At 37.0% G+C, this 26,547-nt stretch overlaps 1 protein-coding gene across 1 annotated transcript in view; it reads right to left on the bottom strand.

The window, feature by feature from the left end:
- Positions 1 to 21,641, bottom strand: part of LOC121368580 (dedicator of cytokinesis protein 9-like) — a 134,076-nt gene extending 112,435 nt beyond the window's left edge. Inside the window, 3 exon segments of the mRNA XM_041493322.1 lie at positions 626 to 798; positions 5,091 to 5,213; positions 21,460 to 21,641. Coding sequence (XP_041349256.1) covers positions 626 to 798; positions 5,091 to 5,213; positions 21,460 to 21,558 — 395 coding nt within the window. The 5' untranslated portion in view covers positions 21,559 to 21,641.
- Between the last annotated feature and the right edge of the window lie 4,906 nt (positions 21,642 to 26,547).

The raw sequence follows: 26,547 nt of genomic DNA on the forward strand, positions 1-26,547 counted from the left end.
GTTATTCAGTACTCTTCCCTGGGTTTTGCCAGAGTCTGAGAGTAAAATCTTGGAAATTACTGGATATATATATATATATAATTGTTTTTTTGTTTTTTTTGTTTTTTTAATTTGTTTTTTTAAAAGACAAGATGCTAGTAAAAGAACTGCTGTTTAAAATGTCATAATGCATGAAAAGCGGTTGGAAAAATAATGGTGGCAAATATAGCTTTAGGTTGGCTGGTCTGTTTCCCATGTGTTTTGTGTTCTTGTTTGTGAGGGGTTTCCTTTTTCCCTTTTTCGGTTTTGGGGGGGGGGGGGGGGGAGAGGAGGAGTGATTAAATGTTAAAATTTAAACAGGATTTTTTTTTTTTTTAAACTAAAAACATTATGTTAAAATTTAACCAGGAATTTTATTTTTTTTTAAACTAAAAAAATTATACAACTGAAAACATGAATCAATCAGTTTACAGCAACTTCAATAACAAGCTGGCCTTTTTGGACTGCATGGCACTTGACACGCATGGTACACACAAAACCAGGAAGTGACAGAAGTGTTCATGTTTTCACTGCCGATAAGCCAACTGTGTAATAGGCCAACTGTGTAATAAGCCAACTGTGTAGCCCACTGCTATCCGGTGCTTACCTCGGCAACTGCTGATAACTGCCTGCATATGCGTGGTACTTGAAGTTGATCATGTGACAGCGCCCGGTGTACGTCTTGATACACTGGCGCACCATCAGACTGCTTGACTCGCTGGCGGCATTCTTTGGAACCGTTGAACATGCAGTGTGTAGCGTCTTCGTGGGCGTAGGTTGCTGCAAGCAGAATTAATCAGTGAGTGAGTGAGTGAGTGAGTGAGTGAGTGAGTGAGTGAGTGGGTAGGTGGGTTGGTGGATGAGTGGCTAAATGCTGAATGATTCATTGTTAGGTGAGTGGATGTGTATTAATGGATGAGTGGGCAGATTCACTGTTAGGATAATCGGTATGTATTTGGTGGGTGAATGGGTATGTATTTGGTGGGTGAATGGGTATGTATTTGGTGGGTGAATGGGTATGTATTTGGTAGGTGAGTGGGTATCTGTTGGGTGGGTGAGTGGGTATGTATTTGTTAGGTGAGTGGTTAAGTATTGGGTGCGTGAGTGGGTATGTATTTGTTAGGTGAGTGGGTAAGTGTGACACACGGTAATAGATGGTTCAGTGTATACATTTAGGGCCGTACTATTTATGTCGCCTGAGATTAACCTGTCGTCACGATTGGTGATTTCCAAGTTCTTAGCCTAAAACATATGTGCGAGATTAACTACCATGTGACGTGTCCAACCAATCAAAACACGCATGTCATTAGACTTATTTCCTGTGCCAGAAACTTGAAAGGGAAAAGTAAACAATGCATGCTGTGACTGTGGTGATGTAGAGATAGTACGTTACTTCAGTTTGCAGACCTAGTTCAAGTGGATTATTATTATATACTGATTGCGTTGTTGATATTATTCGAAACGTCACAATCAAATTTATTAAACAAAATTTCAGATGAGAAAAAAAGAAAAAAAAAACACAATCGAGCGATAAGGAGAGGCGTGGAAACCACTAGCCCTGCGGACTAGTGGTTTTGCATTTCTCACTAGCCCAAACTTAAAAACCACTAGCCACTGGTGTCGAGCTAGCGGATTTGTCGAACTCTGGGGTGGGTGAGTGCGTATATACTGGGTGGATAAGTGGGTATGTACTGGGTGGATAAGTGGGTATGTATTGGGTGGGTGAGTGGGTATGTACTGGGTGGGTGAGTGGGTATGTATTGGGTGGGTGAGTTGGTATGTACTGGGTGGGTGAGTGAGTATATATTGGGTGGGTGAGTGGGTATGTACTGGGTGGGTGAGTGGGTATGTACTGGGTGGGTGAGTGGGTATGTATTGGGTGGGTGGATGGGTATGTACTGGGTAGGTGAGTGGGTATGTACTGGGTGGGTGGATGGGTATGTACTGGGTGGGTGGGTGGGTATGTACTGGGTGGGTGAGTAGGTATGTATTGGGTGGGTGGGTATGTATGTATTGGGTGGGTGAGTTGGTATGTACTGGGTGGGTGAGTGAGTATATATTGGGTGGGTGAGTGGGTATGTACTGGGTGGGTGAGTGGGTATGTACTGGGTGGGTGAGTGGGTATGTACTGGGTGGGTGAGTGGGTATGTATTGGGTGGGTGAGTGGGTATGTATTGGGTGGGTGGATGGGTATGTACTGGGTAGGTGAGTGGGTATGTACTGGGTGGGTGGGTGGGTATGTACTGGGTGGGTGGGTGGGTATGTACTGGGTGGGTGAGTAGGTATGTATTGGGTGGGTGGGTATGTATGTACTGGGTGGGTGGGTGGGTATGTACTGGGTGGGTGGATGGGTATATACTGGGTGGGTGAGTAGGTATATATTGGGTGGGTGAGTGGGTATGTATGTACTGAGTGGGTAAGTGAGTGGGTATGTACTGGGTGGGTGGGTGGATGGGTATGTACTGGGTGGGTGAGTAGGTATGTATTGGGTGGGTGAGTGGGTATGTATGTACTGGGTGGGTAGGTGAGTGGGTATGTACTGGGTGGGTGAATGGGTATGTATAGAGTGGGTGCACGGGTATGTACTAGGTGGGTGAGTAGGTATGTATTGGGTGGGTGAGTGGGTATGTATGTACCGGGTGGGTGGGTAGGTGGGTATGTACTGGGTGGGTGAATAGGTATGTATTGGGTGGGCGAGTAGGTATGTATGTACTGGGTGGGTGAGTGGGTTTGTACTGGGTGGGTGTATGGGTATGTATTGAATGGATGAGTGGGTATGTGTTGGGTGGGTGAGTGGGTATGTATTGGGTGGGAGAGTGGGTATGTATTGTGTGGGTGAGTGGTTATGTATTGTGTGGGTGAGTGGGTATGTCTTGGACGGGTGAGTGGTTATGTATTGGGTGGGTGAGTGGGTATGTATTGTGTGTGTGTGGTTGGGTGAGTGGGTATGTATTGGGTGGGTGAGTTGGTATGTACTGGGTGAGTGAGTGGGTATGTATTGGGTGGGTGAGTGGGCATGTATTGGGTGGGTGAGTGGGTATGTATTGGGTGGGTGAGTGGGTATGTATTGGGTGGGTGAGTGGGTATGTATTGAGTGGGTGAGTGGGTATATATTGAGTGGGTGAGTGGGTATGTATTAGGTGGGAGTGGGTATGTATTGAGTGGATGAGTGGGTATGTATTGAGTGGATGAGTGGGTATGTATTGAGTGGGTGAGTGGGTATATATTGAGTGGGTAAGTGGGTATGTATTAGGTGGGAGTGGATATGTATTGAGTGGATAAGTGGGTATATATTGAGTGGGTGAGTGGGTATATATTGAGTGGGTGAGTGGGTATGTATTAGGTGGGGGTGGGTATGTATTGAGTGGATGAGTGGGTATGTACTGGGTGGGTAAGTGGGTATGTATTGAGTGGGTAAGTTGGTATGTATTGGGTGGGTGAGTGGTATAGCCAAGTTGACTGAGTATATATGAGTGAGTGAGTGAGTGAGTGAGTAGATTTGACCAAAATTGAAGTGAGCTGAAGATCTCTCTCCTGAAATGGTTCTACGTATTAACATGAAGTTTGAAATAAAATGTCATAAAAAAATTGCAAGGTGATGAATATATATGAATAATATGTCACTTTCCTACAACTTTCCAGGCGAGTGTGGAAGGAAGCACCAGTGATTATCTGGCTTTCCCTGGCAAAGACTGATTAACCCATTTCTAGACAGACCACATGGATAGATGAGGTGAACTTTCATTGAAATACACTTAAAAAGAAAAAATGAATGAACACTGCTTCACTATAAATACAAGTAATGGACAGAACTAAGGTAGCATTGGCATTGCAGACCAAATTTAATTTACTACTAGCGCAGTAATGTACATACAATATAAAAAAATGTAGTGTGCACTGAATGCCAGTAACACGGTTAACTTATAAAAAAATAATAATAATAAAAAATAAAATAAAAAACCCACCCAAACTTATTGCTATTATGGATGAAGGTTCATGTGGCTGTAACTATCTGCTGTTGCTATTTACATGACTGTTTCTTTCCCTCAGTATATAAACAACAGGTGCTAATACACCTGAGACATGCCCCCTCCACCCCACCCCTCCCCCCAGTGTGGGTTTGTTTCCCAGTCTACCATGTTACAGCCTGTTTGAATGCCAAAGTAAACTGCATCTGAGTTCTCCATCCGATACAGGCCCGATTTGCTGGTAGACATACATACATTCTTAATGATTCGCCCATCTGTTGCAACAATTCAGTTACGACCTGTTAGCAAGGTGATGAATATTGATCTAAGAGGTATATGGCATGGCATACACATGATATAGACTGGTGGTACATATCAACGTATTACGCTACAGGTACTCAGCTGTTTGATCTCTGGCTACCTGAACCTGACTACTGTGTGTGAAATACAGAACATTATTGACATTCCATTTTCACCTCTGAGGAGGCCGGCGGTTTCACTATATAGCTTGCATTATATTGTATTATCATGCACAATAAACTACACTGCAGCAATATGTTATTCAAAGTATTCCAGTTCATGTGGTTGATATATAATAAATGGATATGGTGAAGTTTTAATGCTGGTAGTAAAGATCCACAATATAATTATATATCACAAACCTACTATAGTCATATTCTTCACAATCATGATTGTTTAATAATATTATTTAATCTTTGGATTAGATCTTTCTGTCAACATAGACACTAAGAACACAATAGTCACATCATAATACAGTGAAATCAGTCTAAACCGGATCACGCCGGGAACCTAATATCCATCAGATTTAGACAGGATTCGGTGTTTAGAGGGTTGCTTTTTAGAATTTAGAAAATTTGGGAACTAGAAACTTGGCCGGTTTTGACAGGATTCTAATTTGTTCAGGGTCCGGTTTAGATAGGTATTCATATATAAGACTAAGTAATGCTTTTTAATGGTGATTACATCGTCAAAATAGGTTTACAACACAATGTATTGTGATGTCAATGTGGAAAACATTTGCAAAGTATCACTTTTGTATGACTATTGTCAAAGCAGAGCTTAAAAGTAAGAACGTTTACTTACCGGAATTTGGATGTCATCGAAGGGAAAGTTGAGCATGTCCCTCTGGGGGTCGTTGGTGAGCACCACTTTGTTCTTGACCACAAACGTTTCATAGTCAATCGGGTCAACCAGCTTCGGCCGGTTCTAAAAAAATTTTAAAAAAATTAAAAGTTTTAAAATATTGGTATAGGTAAATACATGTATATACTTTGAATAAGAATATGTCATCTGTTAAAAGTTTGATTTGTTTAACACCACCACCAGAGCATACTAATGTATTAATCATCGGCTATTAGATGTCAAACATCTGGTAATTCTGACATACTAGTACCAGTAGCAGTCTTAGAGAAAACCCACTATATTTTTCCATTAGTAGCCAGGGATCTTTTATAAGCACCAACCCACAGATATTTCACTAAATACAAGTTGTAAAGTACACTGAAAAGACAAACTGCTGTTGACAGTAGCCAGGGATCTTTTATAAGCACCAACCCACAGATATTTCACTAAATACAAGTTGTAAAGTACACTGAAAAGACAAACTGCTGTTGACAGTAGCCAGGGATCTTTTATAAGCACCAACCCACAGATATTTCACTAAATACAAGTTGTAAAGTACACTGAAAAGACAAACTGCTGTTGACAGTAGCCAGGGATCTTTTATAAGCACCAACCCACAGATATTTCACTAAATACAAGTTGTAAAGTACACTGAAAAGACAAACTGCTGTTGACAGTAGCCAGGGATCTTTTATAAGCACCAACCCACAGATATTTCACTAAATACAAGTTGTAAAGTACACTGAAAAGACAAACTGGCTGTTGACAATTATTATAATTTTTACAAGTGTACAAACAATACTCTTTGCTTTTGGTAGCCCATCCCCTTTCAGAAAATGTGCATCAGAGATGCTTCTTTTTTAAAAGAATATTTTATTATTTTCCGTTTGTTAAAAGTTAACATTCATCAATCACCCCACCTAGTGGTTTCCTTCTGAATCCAAGCGGTAAAAATATAAAGTTTGTTTTGTGTAACACCACCACCAGAACACACCAGTCGTGGTGCACTGGCTGGAACGAGAAATAATCCCATGGGCCCACCGATGGGGATCGATCCTAAACCGACTGTGCATCAAGTGAGCACTTTACCACTCGGCTACGTCCCTCTCCTTGGTAAAAATATAAAGTCGTGGTGCACTGGCTGGAACGAGAAATAATCCCATGGGCCCACCGATGGGGATCGATCCTAAATCGACTGTGCATCAAGCGAGCACTTTACCACTCGGCTACGTCCCTCTCCTTGGTAAAAATATAAAGTCATGGTGCACTGGCTGGAACGAGAAATAATCCCATGGGCCCACCGATGGGGATCGATCCCAAACCAACTGTGCATCAAGCGAGCACTTTACCACGCGGCTACGTCCCTCTCCTTGGTAAAAATATAAAGTACATAGAAAATATTGATTGTGTATCCACAATAAAACATCAGCCAACATTTATGCAATTCAAATTCACACTGTGATGTCATATCAGGGCTTGAAACAGGAAGCAAAATACGGCCTCCAGTTATTTTTTAAAATAAGTAGATCCATGATGGATTTAAGTATCTTTAAACTGATGAATAGATGACTGGTCAAAGGAAATATTGTCAACACAGGGTGAGGGTAGGGTTTGGGATAATGTGTTATAATAAATTTCTGTTACATCCATTACAACATAACGTCATCCCAATGGTCCAGACGTAGCAATAGGAGTTTGTTCATTTTTCGATGAACGTGAAAATTATGTCATCAGGGATTGTTATATCTGATGACGTCATTTTATGTGCATAAGTTGCCTTATTGAGCATTATTGTTTATGAACAAAAAAATAATTCAAAATAAAGTATGAAGTTTTACTGTTATTATTAGCAAGTATAATTCAAATTCAATTATAAGTATTGTCTGTCATTTCTTTTATGTTCATCTGGGTAGGAACAAACAAATCAGCTGCAAATTTATGAGAATGGCTTCACCGATTCACACAGTTTGCAGATCTGATGAATTTTTTTGGTTCATACCTCAATGAATGTAAAAGAATTAACAGACAATCCTTAAGAAAACTAGAACCTCCGAGATGTATTTTAGAGCATTATTGAATTAAAATATTATCACTGATTCCAGAGGAGATAATTCTACATATATCTGTCTTTTCAAAAATGACCCACGATTTTTGGGGGCTTTTGGCAGGTGCAGTCCTCTGTGTTAACTTTTCTATCTAGGAGCCAGATGTTGCCTACTTGTAATTTTATATAGATAGTATGAAATGTTTTAGCCGCCAAATGAAAAAGTCGCAATGTAGAGGGCTGAGGAAGAGCTTCTAGATTATGGTAGCCCCACTCCCATAGTTAGTGATAGTCAATGTTGGGCTAGTAAATAACTACTATTGCCATGCCCGACGGCTAGTGAATGTTTTTTTTTTTTTTTTTTTTTTTTTGGGGGGGGGGGGGGGTCATATGTTGCAGTTAAGTCTATTTTGTAAATATGAATATCCTTCCCTCACCCCACCCCCCAATGTTAAGTGTTATCTCCCTCTTTACATGACATGTCAAATATTACTATTATTTAGTAAAATTGTATTAACTTAAAGTAAAATAGGGTAGTGAATTTTTAATGGTGGCTAGTAAATGTTTTAAATCACTGATCCCATGGCTAGTGGATTTTATAAAACTTCTAGAAGCCCTGCTAAGGAGAATTCCTATTCACCTTCTAAGTGTAAAAATAGGACTGCTTTTTGCTACTCGCAGGCCAATATTTCAAGTCTTATAAATGTTAACCTGCCAGTCACCTGTATTAATATTTCAAATAATACACATATAAATTTATAAAACTAGTACTGATTTAAATTATTTGAATATAAATTTTTTTTAATAATTCAAGGTATGATTTTTTATATTTTACATGAAAAACTAATAAATAATTTTGGTCAATGTGCACAACTTTCAGATTGCACCTCTAAATAAGCTAGAAATAGAGTTTACATGGTCATAAATTCAAACAGCTGGACGAGGTCTGTAAAACTGATGTCAAAGATACTCATGGTATATATTCTGATTGATGGAAATCTCTGTAAATTGAAAACCCTCAGCAGATGTCTGCAGGGAAAGGCGTGAGCTGTGAAGACAGCCGAGATGGATTTTGTGAAACAATAACCGAGCATCTTTCCGGCTAAAAGGTCTTGTTGGTTTTACCCAGTCTGTCAGATTCCTGAACACAGGGCAATGATGCAGCGCCAACTCGGTTATCGGATATCCAGCCGAGAGACACGCCCATGTTATTTCATCAACATGAACTTTAAACAAAATTAAATATAAAAAAATAACTCCAGTTGTGAGCCAAAATGCATTGAAGTTTTTTTTCACCAGCTTTACTTGCATAGTGGAACATGACGTAGCCCTGTGGTATAGTGCTCGCCTGATGCGCGGTCAGTCTATGATCGATTTCTGTTGGTAGGTCCATTGGGCTATTTATTATTCCAGCCAGTGCACCATGACAGATATAATCAAAGGCTGTGGCATGTGTCGGGGAACATTTTGTTCAGTATCGCACCGCACGTTTCAGATATTGCTACACACTTTTAAAACATTAAAAATTAGTTGCTAATCAATTTTCAATTGACTAGAAATATCACTAATCAAGACTTTGAAAACAAAATGTTCCCTGTGTGTTATGGTGCATATAAAAGATCCCTCACTACTAATGAAAAAATGTATTGGGTTTTCTATCTAAGACTACATGTCAGAATGACTAAATGTTTGACACATAGTAGCCAATAATGAATAAATCTTTATCCTCTAGTGGTGTCGTCAAATGAAACAAACTTTAACTTTACTTGTATAGTGGTGAATTTTAAGTGCACTTAACTTTTAATAGCAGTTAATACGACCAGTCCTGTCATCAGTAATAAATGTAGCAGCATTTGTTGTCATAAAATGTTTCATCTGGCCAATAAGAAGAAGTACACCACTAGAGCACATTGATTAATTAATCATCGACTGTTGGATGTCAAACATTTGATAATTCTGACTTGTAGTCAACAGAGGAAACCTGCAACATTTTCCTAATGCAGAAAGGGATCTTTTATAATTATATGCACTTTCCCACAGACAGGAAAGCATATAACACAACCTTTGACCAGTTGTGGTGCACTGCTTGAAATGAGAAAAAACCTAACAAATTGAATGGATCCACCGAGGTGGTTCGATCCTGCGACGCAAGCACCTCAGGCAAGCACTCAACCGACTGAACTAAATCCAGACTCGGGCCAATAAATTCCCACAATTAGATTTGACCTCATATCAATGTACTAGTTACTACTGTGCTTAAAACATGAACAATCCTACTAAAGCTACAGTAGGATGACAGGGTTTTAGAATGAGAATAATTAAAGATACCCAACGTTGTGTCTAAGCATATATAGCAGCATAACCCCCCTCTTTTAAAATTTACATTATTGGTGAGGAGTTGTAATATTTATATTATAAGCCACATGTTACTGTTATCAGGCTTTGTTTTGCAGTATACATCCTGTAATGTAACACCCTGTAATGTACATCCTGTAATATAACATCCTGTAATGTAACACCCTGTAATGTAACACCCTGTAATGTAACACACCCTGTAATGTACACCCTGTAATGGCTCTTAATCAAAAGGGAATTTCACCGGTTCAATGGAAAGTGTAAGGCCATTACACATAGGATGGATGGATGGATAGTGGGATGGATGGATGGATGGATGGATGGATGGATGGATTAATAAAATTGGATGGATGGATGGATGGACAGGCAATGAGATTAGGTAATATATAGAATCAATAAGGAGAGTGGTAAATACATAGTTGGGTGGAAGTGGATTTAAATTGATGGATGGATGACTTGGTGGATAGATGAATAATTGAAAGGAAGGATAAATGAATAAATATAATGACCCACTTATTTATGAATGTGAGCTCCTGGTTTTCAAAAAACAAAAACATCAGTTACATGTGCATGTGTTTTCTCCAGCTGTTTCTAGGATTACATTCTTCAAAACATTCCAAAACTGACGTCAGTGCACTTGGCGCTGGTTGTACACACATATTAATAAAAACACTTTACACACAAAACAAACCACCGAGTTGGACTCTCTTCAAAATAGATGTATATACATACAGTTATTACACAAGAGGATGAAACCAATATTGGGTAAAGACATTTTATGTTAAGTATAGATTTTATAGTATTATAAGCCCTTTATAAACAGGTGATCATATTCAAGCTACCATTAATGGCAGGTTTCAACAAAAGAAACTTGAATAAATTCAAACACTCTGTACATAATCCCACATACGCCTGCAGATGATTTTTTTTTTTCTTCATACCATGATGAACATAAAATAAATAACAGACAAGCCTTATAATTGAACTTGAAACATACTTACTAATAATAGCACTAAAAGTTCATATTTTATTTTGAATTATTTTATGGTTCTAAAACAGTAACATTCAATAGTACCAATATGAAGTGATGTCATCAGATATAATTTGTATGTTCATCTAAAAAATGAACAAACTTGTTTTGCTACAGCTAGACCAATGGAATGATGTTAAGTTATAATAAACGGAAATTTAATTATTATTAATTAAAGCAGGAACTCTTTTCTCTTATATATAGCTTGAAATCACAAAATTTCAGAGGGTTTTTATTTATTTATTTATCTTAATTTTACATCACGCTGTAAAACAACACATTTTTTACACGTTTCTTTTGTTGCTTAAAATACAGCTGCAAGTTTAACCGGATTCTGCTAATCCCAGATTTTTAGTTGTAAACTTGTGTAAGATTAATAGATGTAAAATATCTAAATTATAATAATTTTTATTATTCCAGCAGAATCTGTTTTTTTAAATCAATAAATTCAATACTGGGACCTAATTCACTAAACTCTCGCAACTTAATGATCTTGCAGTGCAATGCTAAAAGACTTGCAAAGAGGATGCTTTGTTGTCTAGCAGAGCCTAAGAGACCTTTGTGAATTAGGCCCCTGGTATATTTTAATACACGTGGAAAGATGTTGTTACATGTTTACATACACTGCCCGTCGTACTGTATATGCATGTAACATTTACACTTCCTTCTTACACAATTCAAATGACTTACAGATCAAAGGACAGGTGTACGTGTACAGGTATAGCTTTGAAGTCCCCTGCCTCTACACAGGTTTCTCTGTAGCAAATGCCGTTTGTTTTTGTACACAGTGCCCCGTGACTGGTACTCATATATATTATACATTTATGAAAGACCATAATATTGGCTCTTAGATTAGGGGGAGTCGTTTAAGATATTATCCTACTTGATAACATATCAGGCTTTCTGCCAGAAAATCATTTGAGAGTACGTAATAAAAACAAAACAGATCATACGTGTCCCTACTAAGTGGTTATGGGTCTGAAATCTTTTGAAATTCGACACTGCATTTCATGTACTTAGACAGGATGGGGCGGGATTTAGCTCAGTCCGTTGAGTCGTCTCTTGAGATGTTTACGTCACGGGATCAAATCACCTCAGTGGATCCATTTAATTGATTGTTTTTTTTTGTCGTTCCAACCAGTGCACCAAGGCCTTTTCTGTCTGTGAGAAAGTGCATAAAAAAGATCCCTTGCTGCTAATGGAAAAATGTAGTGAGTTAGCTCTGATGACTATGAGTCACAATTACCAAATGTCTGAGGTCCAACTGATGATGATTAATTAATCAATGTGCTCTAGTGATGTCGTTAAACAACACTAACTTTATATTTAATAATTACATGGGCTACACAACAGTCTAAAATGACGGGCCCCATTCAGAATGCATGCAAGAGACGAGTGGAAGCCACATCGTAAGTTTTGGAATAGAGAATATGGAAAATCAGAAAAGCCGCGTAAAACCCAGAACAAATGTACAAACAATAAAAAATTCGGAATTCTGAATAAATCCGGAACTTTTATCTCTGGACTAAACAACAATACGTGTAGTTTAAAATGTGAAAAGTGTTATTAAACATCTATTACTTTAATATGCGTACAACCTAAAGACAATGTGATGAAGTATTATTATTGACATCTATTACTTTCGTTTAATACACTTATGACCTTAGACAATGTGATGAAGTACCAGACAAAATTTCTAGCATAACAATAACCCCCCTACCCCCCCCCCAGCAAAAAAACACAACAACAAATAAAAATAAAAATAATTTGCTGGATGGTGCAGCAAGTATGGCATCCAATTACCAAGTCAGTGAGTTGCACAAACAAGCCTCTAGTAATTGGCCTCTCTGCCAAACAGTTTACATGTACTTGTAGCACCATCGAAACCGGAGTGCGGCAAATTACTTATAATAAGTCTGAGACAAGTACCTGTTACGCGTATCACAGTGTGTGTAGGTAAATAAAGTGGACTCGTGTATCTAACAAAAACATACATATTATATAGTGACATAAAATTTCCTATTAACTTTGTAATAGTTGTTTAATGACACTTCAGCAGGGTTTCTGCCAGAGGGTAAAACGGGTATGGCGCCATACCCAAATTTAATTTTTTTAAAGTTAACCTTTCACAAAATTAACCCTAACCCTAACGTAACCCATTTTCATTCTGGGGAATGCCCCACATACACCCTGTTGACTGTGGTTGCATTGAATTCCATAGCACCATATACCCAAACCTTTCTTTCTGGCAGAAACACTGTTCAGAACATTTTAAATTATGGCTACAGGACCTGGTATCATTGTTATTTCAATACTTGGTCTAGACACAGACAGATAATCAGATCGACAGACAGACAGATCGACAGACAGACAGACAGATACATAGACAAAAAAATCAATATGACAGAGATATATAGGGAAACAGACAGATAAGAAACACATACAGACAGACAAAAAGCAAGCAGACAAGAAAATTAATATGAGCGAGACAGAGACAGATCTAAAAGACAGACAGACAGACAGACGGACAGATGGACTGACAGATATACGGACAGATGGACAGACAGCAGACAAGGAAATTAAGAATATTAATAAAAAAGAGAGAGAACTCATTGTCAGTACTCGGGTTATTTCTCCCAAAAAGCAACAAAGGGTCTTTTATGTGCACCTTTCCTCTGGATTATCATTATTATTAGCAGTGCATATCACAATCTTACATTTCTTTGATGTATGTTTACCAGTTGCGATATACTATTTGTGATGGGGGCAAGGGGGGGGGGGGGGGGGGGGGAGGCAATGAATCCACTGACCCCGAGACCCATCACACTTCAGGTGAGTGCTCTAATACTAAGTTAAAATCCCTAACCCAAAAATGTCCTACTGGTATTGGGAAAGAAATATTTCACAACGTAAACATTAGCAAACCTTGAAATAAGCCGTGATAAGTGTACCCGATTATTAGGTTACGTGGTATTTCTCTGTCGTAATCAATTCGGTTACTACTGCAGTTTCGTAATTTTAACCAAAAGGCGAAATATGTTGCCAGTCAGAATGGACTGTACTAAACACCAGGGGGAGCATATTAAAGGGACAGTCTGGAGTTTACAACAATTGTAAAATGTTTTGACTTTAATTTGTGATATATATTTTTTCGTACGTATGAAATTTTTGGGAGGCAAAATCTGGTTTGGGCTACTACAAGCATTAGAACAACAACAAACACCTTGTAATTACAGACACTGATATTTTAAATAAGAAAATGTATTTAATTTGTATGTTACGTCACTGAAAAGGCTCTATTGGTAGGAAACATTTCACAATGGTTGTAAACTCAGGATTGTCCCTTTAAAGGATCATACTTAAAGGGAGAGTAAACTCAAACAAGAGATTTATGTGTTGGAAAGATGCATACCCGGACCACCAACACATACGGACACTTTAAAGGTAGAGTAAACTCAAACAAGAGATTTATGTGTTGGAAAGATGCATACCCGGACAACCAACACATACTGACACTTTAAAGGTAGAGTAAACTCAAACAAGAGATTTATGTGTTGGAAAGATGCATACCCGGACCACCAACACATACTGACACTTTAAAGGTAGAGTAAACTCAAACAAGAGATTTATGTGTTGGAAAGATGCATACCCGGACCACCAACACATACTGACACTTTAAAGGTAGAGTAAACTCAAACAAGAGATTTATGTGTTGGAAAGATGCATACCCGGACCACCAACACATACTGACACTTTAAAGGTAGAGTAAACTCAAACAAGAGATTTATGTGTTGGAAAGATGCATACCCGGACAACCAACACATACTGACACTTTAAAGGTAGAGTAAACTCAAACAAGAGATTTATGTGTTGGAAAGATGCATACCCGGACAACCAACACATACTGACACTTTAAAGGTAGAGTAAACTCAAACAAGAGATTTATGTGTTGGAAAGATGCATACCCGGACCACCAACACATACTGACACTTTAAAGGTAGAGTAAACTCAAACAAGAGATTTATGTGTTGGAAAGATGCATACCCGGACCACCAACACATACTGACACTTTAAAGGTAGAGTAAACTCAAACAAGAGATTTATGTGTTGGAAAGATGCATACCCGGACCACCAACACATACTGACACCTTAACAAATGAAAAACGCATAATTTTAGAGTTAATAAAAAAACATGATTATTCCTGCTAACTGGGGGCAGCCATTTTGTTTTGTTTTTGTGACGTCCGGTGGTACAGCTTGGGGCGAAGTAACATCAGCTCTGTCTATCTGCTCTATGCACAGTGTAAACAAACGCTCTAATTTACAACAAGGTGCTTCGCAACCTGACTTGTAAAACAACATAAATGACTTGATAGTATAATAAAGTATTTAACTAAATATATTTCAATTTGCATTAATAAACGAAATGGAGTTATAGTTTTTTTTTTTTTTTTAAATCCAAAGAAAAAAATGCATATTATTAGGCCTATTGGTATGCTACCTTCAAGCAAAAACGACCACTCATGATACCATGTGACAATTTTCTTTTCTTTGGGACTACGTAATTGGTCAGTTTTGTGATTTTAAATGGGAAAATCTACTTAATCAATGGTTTTACAGAATTACTTACAGTAATAAAGCAGGACGGCTGATCGATTACGATTAGAGGGGTGTCCGTACGGTTAATAAAAGAGGCACATCTTTTTAGTGTGTCTAGTCACAGTGTCTGGGGACCGTCTAAATATACACCTGCCAATCAGGAACCATAGGTACAGGCCTCGGAAAGAAAAGACCAATTAACTAAGAAAACACTACGATTATTATTTCAGTACGTGGGTTAATTTATGTACAAACCATAATACAGTTATTTCAACACTTTGACAATAGTGGTTTATTTTGTATTAAACATAATATATAATTGTTGCTGGCTTACTGGGATGACTATTATTACAGAATATTGCGATGCATCTGCAAAAATCAGGTATGTTTTGTTTCTTCAGTTCGAAGACTAAGTCCTGACGTGACACGTTAGGTATTATATAACCACCAGCTCGCCAGAGGGCGTATTCACTGGGATGATACAAAATGGCTGCGCCCGTTATATATAATAGCCGTCACATTTAACTGTTTTATTAATTAACTATATGATCATACTTGTTGATATTAAGCAATAATATGCATTATATATCGTTGAATATGCATACCAGGTCAAATGCCTTGATTGTCCCTTCCTTTAACGGTAACATTTGATCACGAACAAAGTATCAGTTACGGGAAAACACCAGACGTCACCTACACAAGACCTGTCCTATCATTCGTGACTTATTTCGGGAGCTGCATTAAATGTATGCACAGTGCCAATGTGCTATTAAAATTACAGGTGTATATTGCATTGTATATAGGGGCACAGTGCCAATGTGCTATTAAAAGTACATGTGTATATTGCATTATATATTATAGTATACCTACTAGTAAGTTCATGTTAATTTACATGTGTAATGTGCTAAGTTGTATCACACAACCCTTTGTGAGCAACACTCGGGTAAATACAACATAATTGTTAGAGTATTCAAGACTACCATAATTGGTTACACGTACATGCATAGCTTGATATAAACATAATGTCAGCTGCAGGTCCATGGAGTACATTTACACATATATGGAATTCTGGAATTCTACCAGCGCATATTCCAGGGTACATGTACCTGCATACTTATATACCCCTTGGTAGAATATCACATTTTATCATATCAATTTTAATTTTGACCATAATATATAGATAGTTAGTATTTGTAAAAAACAATCTAAACCAGTTTTATGTGTTTTGCTTAATTACTGTACACAAAAAAAGATGATTAAAGCATTAATTAACAAAATAACACAAGAAAGAAAAATCTCCAGTCATTAACAATAATTTAGTGTAATTAAATGTCTTGCCTAACATAAACCTTTTTACTGCACAGTGATAAACATCCATAGGGGCAACTATAAACCAAGTTTCATTTCACTATGACTTGTAGTTTATAAGAAACTGATCTAAACCAGTCCTTAAGGATTGACGCGAGCAATTGCTCCCGCTTGTGTGTACTCGAGGAAAACTATTTCCACATGGGTGAAAAACTGCTCGCCACGTCACACACCGATATCATTAATTTATCATCCATTAAAGGCTTTTATAGGAGATCTCGCTGGCACTAGAATTTGTGATATCTCCTGCGATATTCTCCTAGGAGATATCGCTTCTTATAATCTTGATTGGACAAATTTTAATCAAATGACATTATTTTGTTATGTCACTGTGTATGTTTCAGCGCTAAACCTATTATTAGTGACGTCACGCCACTGTCGTTCTGTCCGCTGCCAAATATGGTGACATTCAACCCACATTACTGACATTGTTTACAATTGTCGCAAATGAAAAGTATCATAATGGATGATAAAAAGAATACCCCTCTCGTGTCTTTGTGATATCATAATTCATCAGCATTCATTGATAAAAGTATAAAAATCCTCGGCAAGCCTTGGATTTCATACTTTTATCAATGAGTGCTGATAAATTATGATATCACATGACACTCAGGGAGTATCCTCTATATATTTACTCAAAATTACTGTGAATTGTTACACTGGGAGCAATTGCTCTCCTACATAATTTCAGGAGAGCAGTTTCTTGCTCACCATCGATTTTCAAACCATAAGCACTGTCTAAACACGAAACTTTTAATACAAAAGTTGCTGCCGTTGTCACTGCCATCAGTAAAGTAAAGTGAAAAAAAACCTGAGAGTTATAAAGTGCAGGACTCATGTATTAATTTTATGTTAAGTTCTAATGGAATACATTTGAATTCCAACAGGAATCTTTTAGAGTTTAACTTTCTCATGGAGTTTTACAATGTGATAAGTGAATAATTACATCTGAGTGTGATGCTAATTAAACAACAGGGCTTCTAGAATTTTTATCAAATCCACTAGCCATAGGATCAGTCATTTAAAAAAAAATTATTAGCCACAATTAAAAATTCACTAGCCCTACTTTACTTGACAATTTTACAAAATAATAGTAATAGTCAAATATGTCACCTAAAGAGGGAGATAGAGCTTAAAAACACTAACATTGGGGGGGTGGGGGCAGGATATTCATATTTACAAAATATACTTAACTGCAATATTTGACAAAGAAAAATTCACTAGCCGTCAGGTATGGCAATAGTAGTTATTTACTAGCCCAACATTGAATATCACTAGCTATGGCAGTGTGGCTACTGTAATCTAGAAGCCCTGATCACATAACATAAACCAGGAACATGTGATTATCTGAACAGGAAAATTACAAATTTCTTATAAATTTATGTTATCTGGGCATTAAATATCGGACTAGACATGTTGGGGGTGTGTGTTGGAGGGGTGTATGTTTGGTGTTACAGGTACGTATATATCTATATTTTAGAGGAATGTTATTAAAATCATATTCTTAGATTTTCTGCAGAAAAAACAACATGCCCTGCTTTAAATCTTTTGCTGTGGATTGGACCCCATTCCATGTATGACTGTATGAGACCAGCTGTTCGTGGAGAAGAAGTTTAAAGGTAAATCTAGTAAATGATCCATAGCCCTGGACGGACAGATGTCAGATGCTGCGAGGAGATTAATCTCACCAGGCTGACCACATCGGAGGAGCTAAATCTATACAACATATACCTGTCCTTTCATTCTTTCTTTCATTCATTCATTTGTTCATTTGTTTTTTCATTTTCACATTTTCATTCATTCATTCATTCTCATTCATTTATTCATTTTCATTCATTCATTCATTCATTCATTCATTCATGTATTCATTCATTTTCATTCATCCATTCATTTTCATTCATCCATTAATTTTTATTCATTCATTCATTTTCATATTTTCATTAATTTTTATTCATTCATTCATTTTCATATTAATTTTTATTAATTCCTATTTTCATTCATTCATTTTCATTCCTTCCTATTTTCATTCAATCACTCATTCCAATATTCATTCAATCAATCAATCAATCAATCCATTTATAGAAATTTCCGTGATTAATATCCAATTTAGGTTGAAGAACGCTGTTCTGGGCATGTACCTCAGCTATCTAAACAGTTTAACTGCCTGTCCAAGACAGAGGTTTAGTGATTAGTAATTAGTAGTAAGCGAGAGAGACGTTGGTGTAGTGGCCGTACACCTATCGATTAACTTGTTAAACTCGCTCTGGGTGGGAGCCCCAGTACCTACCAGCCTTAAGACTGATGATTTAACTACTATATCACTGAGACTGGTATACTTTTACAACTCTACTCTTCTTGAAATACAAGAAACAAGGTATAGCTCAGTTCAAGTTCAAGTTTGTTTTAACAACACCATTAGACCTAAAAAAAAAAATATATATGTACTTCCAGTATCCCGACCTACCCTAATTTTATGCAGGAACCCTTTTTTTTTTAAATCACGATCCCTGCTTTTTTTGCGATCAGTAATACCTCAGCCGATTACGGTTTCTTTGTGTGATTTGATTTTTTGTTTAAAGTTCCAACCTATCTACCCTATTTGTTTTAAAAGCTGAAACCCGAAACACATACATCAGGGGTGGGAATTGGTGAACTATAAAAAAAAAGAGGAAATCTAGAGGGGTCCCGGAAATTCTTCAAATCCTAGGTTAAAATCTGTGCCATCTGACACATTTTGGAGGAAAGGACGATAAAAATGTGAGGAAACGCAATGTTCCATGAGAGGAAAACAGCTGATCCGAGGAGAATTCCCACCCCTGATACATGTAAAAAACAATTAAGCCTTAACATATATTGATTTATTAATCATTGGCCATTGAATTTCAAAGATTTGGTGCACTGTAATTGTAACATATAGTCTTCAGCGGAAACCGAATAAGTTTTTCCATTACAAGCAAGGGATGTTTTATAAGCACTTTCACGCAAACAGAACAGCACCTACATGTGCCATGGTCTTTAATACTAGTCATGGGGAACTGGTAGAGATGGGGGGTGGGGGGGGAGAGAAAATCAGAAAATTAGTCCACCGAGGGCATTGATCTTTCAAACATAGCATCTCAGACAATTGCTCTACCAACTGAGCTAGATCCTGTCCCTACACCAGTGTTAGAATTACCGGTACATGTTAATGTACAAAATATAGCTTTATTACCCATATGGGATCAAATACACTGGGTCATATTTTTTCGATGATTGCAAAGTGTGCAGACTGCTTCTACAGCCATTGATTGGCTGGCTAAAAAATTATGGTTGGTTGGTTATTTGCTACTACCAGAACTTCACTTTTATTAATTTAATGTTTCTATTCATTAGTCAGATTACACATAATATGTTATACGATCTACAGAAATATACAGGAAAATTGTGGCTTATTTGTTTCATAAACATGAAACGGAATATTTTCATAATCAGTGGCATTAACAATATAGATTTGTTCCATCCAGTGCACCACAACTGGTATATCAAAGGCTGTAGTATGCACTATCCTGTCTGTGGGATGGTGCATATAAAAGATACCTTGCTACTAATGGAAAAATGTTGCGGGTTTTCTCTCTGAGGCAATATGTCAAAATTACTAAATGTTTGACATCCAACAGCCGATGATTAATAAATCAATGTGCTCTAGTGGTGTCATTAACCAAAACAAACTTTAACAATATAAAAAAAAAATTGTTTTCAGTCATATTATGTTATATTTATATATAATATTGTAAACATTTGGCTGTAAAAACAAAATGAGCACTGTTATGCAATGACATCATTTACATTACATTTTATGCACTTTTATGTTATCATGTAATGACTGATGGAATTGCTTTAGCTAGCAAATGATTTGGATTGTTAAGTAAGACTACAAATCATACATGCCCTTGCTCTTGCCCTTGCCCAAGAAAGTTTTAAAATAATTTTTCAACTGCTGCATGCCCCCACCAACTACAAATTTTACCTCCTTTGGGTATGGTGGAGTAATCAACAGTCGCGCACATCACATTTTTCTAACCTTGCAAGCACATGCAAACCAGTGACGTCATATTTATCAACAAATGACAAAAACAATGCTTCATTAGAATATGTCCAAAATGAAAACAGTTTTATAAATGATTTACATCATTTCTTTTATTATTAATAAAAAGTCTATTAAAATCTCTAATACCAAATACAACACTCCAAAAATGGAAATTCCTGAACATGTAACAAAAATGGAGTACGTGACTATTGGTTATGTTGTACATAGTTCTCCAAAAGTGGGTTCTATTTAAAAACTTGCAGGTGTGATGAATGAATTCGGCGGTAGATATTAATAACAAATAGTGTGATATACATATACAGCACTGGACCTACTAGTTAAATAAATTATATTTAATTTACTTTTCACAGGTTTACTGTTTGTCTTTATGTACATGACTCTTGATTACCCCATGATAAGTAGGTTGAACTGGTTTTAGCACTTACATTCAAATAAGGTTCAAATCTCTTCGTCGTGGGTACAAATTCTGAAATCTTTATTTTCACACCACCTTTTAAGTTTGCCTTTCACCCCATATTATATAGCATGACCCATATAAACATGGCGAGTGGCCCATCCCAATACTGAACATAAAATCCTAGTTAGCTATGCTGTGAAGTTACTGAACAGCCCAGTTTCAATTAAAACCACATGTGACATTCATTCTCAAGAATTCTGACAGTAAAATTTAAAATAATAAAAAATATTTAATGTCAAAATAAGCATTAAACATGATATGTTAGTTGCAATGACAGAAAGTACTATTGTGTCTATCAATTGGCATTATTGATGATTACATTTAGTGTTACACTGGTCACCCGTCACTGAATGACTAAAGTAAAGACAACTAAAGTTCTGACAGGCCTACCTGGATCGCACTTTCTCGCAGAGCTGCGCTGACATTCTCGCGAATGTGTGCGGCTTCTCCTTTAATCCTCAAAGCTTTTGCGAACCTTCTTTCGGTCATTTTGAAATATCTTCTCCAATAAAACACCAGATTTTATTTAATCCCATGACAAAATCCTTTACGGAAGTGAATTTTGTCCACCATTGCCGTGGGATCTTTAAAGGGAGATTACTCAAAACTTAGGGCGACACCTTTTCTAAAAATTCTTGGATGATTGTCGAATGGGTTGCCTCGTATTAAATTAACAACTTCCGTGTCATAGTAGGTGCCAGGCGGGTGTGAATATAACCCTGACCATTATAACTGAGGGATCACCTAGTCATATTTATAAAGTAAAAACAGCTGGTAGTAAAATACTATTACCGTAATCCCAATAAATCAATATAATTAGAATTAGCCCGAGTACTCAACTAGACGGACATTAATTTTTGTACGGTTATATGATGTTGAATGAAGCGCGAGGGTGAAAATCGACGCGCGTGCTGACCAGAGACCGGGGATTTATTTTGTTTGGCCTAAGCATACAAATGTCCGTCTAGCTGTCGAACGGCAGAGTACTCGGTTTAAATTAGAATATACCTTTGTTAGTCTACAGTTGACACCTGTATCAGCATACTGTGCCTTCAGAGTTAAAAATAAATGACAGTTTGGTTACTAATGCAAGTGACATCCTACAAACTTTAAATGAGCATTTCATTAACATCTCACAGACTATTGACACAAAACCTTTTACTCCCGAAAATCACACTATATATACTTCAGGATTATCTTAGAAACAAAATGGTAAATAACATGCCATTTAGAATACCACATATCTGTCTACACGATGTGGTAAATTATATAACAAAATTAGACAATCTTTATATGAAAGGTTTCCGGGAAGCATGCAGCCTACCATCTTTATATGAAAGGTTTCCGGGGAGCATGCAGACTACCATCTTTATATGAAAGGTTTCCGGGGAGCATGCAGATCTCGACTCATGAATTTGCTTTCGGCAAACTCAAACTTGTCCCTTTTTAATATTTTGTGACATCCTGGATCCGCGCCTGGAAATGAAAGGCATAATGACATCTCAGCATATTTTAAACTATGGCTATAATTTAGTGGAGAGAGAGAGAGAGAGAGAGAGAGAGAGAGAGAGAGAGAGAGAGAGAGAGAGAGAGAGAGAGAGAGAGAGAGAGAGAGAGAGAGAGAGAGAGAGAGAGAGAGAGAGAGAGAGAGAGAGAGAGAGAGAGAGAGACAGAGAGAGAGACACCGGCTCTCGCGATTGACTAATAGGCCTTTTATGTGGGGCACTGGGTGGAATAGCAACACACCTGAATTCAACGTGGGACGTCGATCCAGTGACCCACTACCTCATGCGAGAAATGCCACTGGGATGTATGAAATAAATAGAAATATTATTGACCATGGAAACTGATTTGATGTTTGGTAACCAATAACTGAATCAATGCGTTCTGCATTGGTTTAGTCTGAATAGACTTTTGTAACGACGATGATTAAATCCGTACATGTATGTATGTATTCATATTATATATATATATAATAAAATTACAGAAACCGTCTGAGATAAATCGCGCCCCCACATTTAACATATGGTTATAGCTACACGTAAATATCAAAAAGGTGTATATATTGCCCAAATGTAGGCAGTATTTTAATATTCTATCAACTGTTCGTGGGTAATTAATTGAAACTCCAATACAAAAAGCTACAAGTAGGCCTATGCGCCTATGTTTTTCTTTTCTGTTTTTTTTTCATAATTTTTATAATTATTCTGAATTTTTCGATATTGATAATCATTTCATTCTTATACTTTCTTAAGTTTTCATTTATTCATTCGTTCGGTTGTTCGTTCAGTCGTTCGTTCGTTCGTTCGTTCGTTCGTTTGTTCGTTCGTTCGTTCAAAAACTTTATTAAAAACTGCATATATATTTTTTTTATTCATTATTCATCGAAATCAACCAGATTGTAGTTAGCTTACAATAATTTACAATAAATATATAAATTAAAAAGCATAACCTATAATAAAATCACTGAACATAATAAAAAAAATTTTTCCATCTATAGACATACATCTCTGAATTTAAGCTAAAGCAGTAATATTTGTAAGGCGCATTACATAACAACTAAACAATGAAAATAATTTTGAAAGTAAAGACACGTTTTCTGCAATTGTAAGATGTTCCCGACTAATAAAGCGTTTTGTAACTATTAAAATTATATCATTAACACATTCTGTATATTCGGTGTGTTTTTTCTGTGGGTTTTTTGTCGTCTGAATATTTGTAATTAGTACACATTGGATTTTACCTCCAATGAATTTTGTACGTTCGAAACGAAAAAAATAAAATGAAGACTCATATAATTATTACAGACGTTAGGACGATCGGAAACACATTGGATGTATAAATGTATCTACTGTGCATTACAAAACTTTATTGGGGAAGGAAAGTTTGTCAAGTGAATGAGATTTACTTTTAAATTCACACTGGGAATTTTTTACTCCAAAATTGTGAATAAAAAACGATATGGCCTCTCGAGAATGGTGGGGAACGGTGCCCATTATCTGAGTCTAGAAACATAGGTGATAAAACCCTGTACTAATGAACATTTTATATTTTGAATATTTTAATGTATCACATATTGAATTATTTATTAATATTATAAAGTTAACAGTGGTTTAATTTCATTTGTTGTGTTTTTATTCCATTAGTGTTTAAAAATTGGGCAAGTGACATTTGATCTATGGCCAGTGAATTTTCAAATCTTTTTGAATTCTAGAAGGCCTAGAGACACTGATATTTTAAACAAAACAAAGAAACCTATGTTTAATCTGTCATCTTTATTGTTGAAAAAGGCTCCGTTTCTCTGAAAACCCAGGACAGACCCTTTAAATGCGTTAATTAAACGGTCACCAAATATAAATCATTGAAAACAAAATTAAGTGCTACAGGTAAAAAACCCTATGCTCAAAGCGAATTTTCTTTTAAAATATATAAATATATATATGTATGTATGTATGTATGTATGTATGTATGTATGTATGTATGTATATATGTATATATGTATATATATATATATATATATATATATATATATATATATATATATATATATATATATATATATGTAGCAGTATCAGATTTTTCACATTTCTCAAACACAGAAAGGAAAACAGCTACGGGTGGGTCCAGACAATTTATTCGATGTCACACAAATTGAAGACAAGGAAAAAAACACCCTTTCAGATAATATCCACTTTCAAATAATACTTGCAGTTCCACCTTTAAAAATGAAATCTGGCCTGACAATATAATCTTAGCAGGAGAAATAAACCTGAACACTAGAGACAAGTTGTTTTATTCCCTGATGGGCTTGGGAGAGGAGTTTGAGAACAATAGTTAACATGCAAGGCAAGTAACGTGCGTTAGTACAGTGTAAGCTGAAAGAAACGATTACCACAATTACAAGTTACCAGCCTATTGTTTGACATAACCTGGCTAAGGATAAAATAAAACATTAGTTACACAATAAGCTGACAGCAGGCAAGCTGTAAATACAAACATACATTAATTACAAAAGCTGATAGCAGGCAATATCTACAAATAAAACATTAAATACAAATCCTAACTAAAACAAATACCACATACTTCCACATACTTCCCCCTCTTAAGAAATGGCGTCCTCGTCATTCAGCTGTTTCGTGAATTATAGTAATAATCGCACTCGCAACACTATCACTGATATGATGAAATACACCACTGTTAGCTAACTGCCGAATTAAATCGGATTTTCGTTGCAAAGTGGGACAAATATTCTGCGACATAATATAATTACCAGATTCCATCCACTGTGGTTTCTTTCCCTGTCTCGTTGAACGACGTGGTAGAGGTTGTGGCGGAGGTTGTGGCGAAGGTCGAGGCCGAGGTGGAGCTATTGGTAAATGAGGTGAAGAAGATGAAACTGGAGAAGATGAAGGCAAATCTCCTTCATCCAGAGATAACATGTCTTGATTCTCACTAGGATCAGTTTCTGTGCTTTCAGCCTCTGGGGCATTAAGCATGTGTTCGTCAACACCAGAACCTTCACCCGCTGTCTCAACAAGATGCTGATCGTCATCAGTAATCTGCGAGGCAGACGTAAATTCTCCAACAGCAACTTCAGGGATGGATATAGGACCATCATCTGCTGTGGAAAATATCATATCAAGATCCTCTATCTCAGACTGTGTTTCCTCCAAATCTTGTTTCTCTGGTGTATCATTTGAATGAAGCGGTTTCTTCCTGGGTTTCGGCTTAGGCTTTTCTTTCTCATCAGGAAGAAGGGATCCTATTGGAAGAAGATGATTTCGATGTAAGGTCTTTCTCCTTCCTTCACCATCTTCCCTCTGTACAACGAACACCGGGATATCCTTGTTCGGCTGTGAAAGGATGAGGTATGGAAACTCTTCCCATCGATCTGCAAGTTTATGCTTACCATCGAAAGCCAATGTCTTGACTAAGACACGATCACCTTCCTCTAAGGTTGCACCCCTAACCTTCAGGTCATAGCCAGTCTTTTGACGCTGTTGAGCTAACTTCGATGCTTTTGATGCCAATTCACAGGAATGTTTAATTTTCTCCTTTAAAGATTTGACATATGTCAGCAGTGATTCATCACCCCTGTTCAATTCAATTCCAAAGGCAAGATCAATGGGCAATCGGGGCTCTCGTCCGAACATTAAAAAGAATGGTGAATATCCAGTTGAATCATGCCTGATGCAGTTATAGGCATGAACTAGAGGTCCAAGATATGTTTTCCAGTCCTTTTTCTGATCAGGATTAAGAGTCCCAAGCATATCAAGCAATGTACGATTAAAGCTCTCGCACATGCCATTACCCATTGGATGGTACGGGGTAGTTCTTGATTTGTCCATTCCCAAAATTATGCAAAGTTCTTTCAACAAACGACTTTCAAAGTTTGCCCCCTGATCACTATGTATTCGTAGGGGAATACCATAGTGTATCACAAAGTTGTTGTAGAAGGCCTCTGCTGTAGTCTTTGCT

The sequence above is a fragment of the Gigantopelta aegis genome, chromosome 1 (assembly GCF_016097555.1).
Source record: "Gigantopelta aegis isolate Gae_Host chromosome 1, Gae_host_genome, whole genome shotgun sequence".
In the NCBI taxonomy this organism is placed as follows: Eukaryota; Metazoa; Mollusca; class Gastropoda; order Neomphalida; family Peltospiridae; genus Gigantopelta; species Gigantopelta aegis.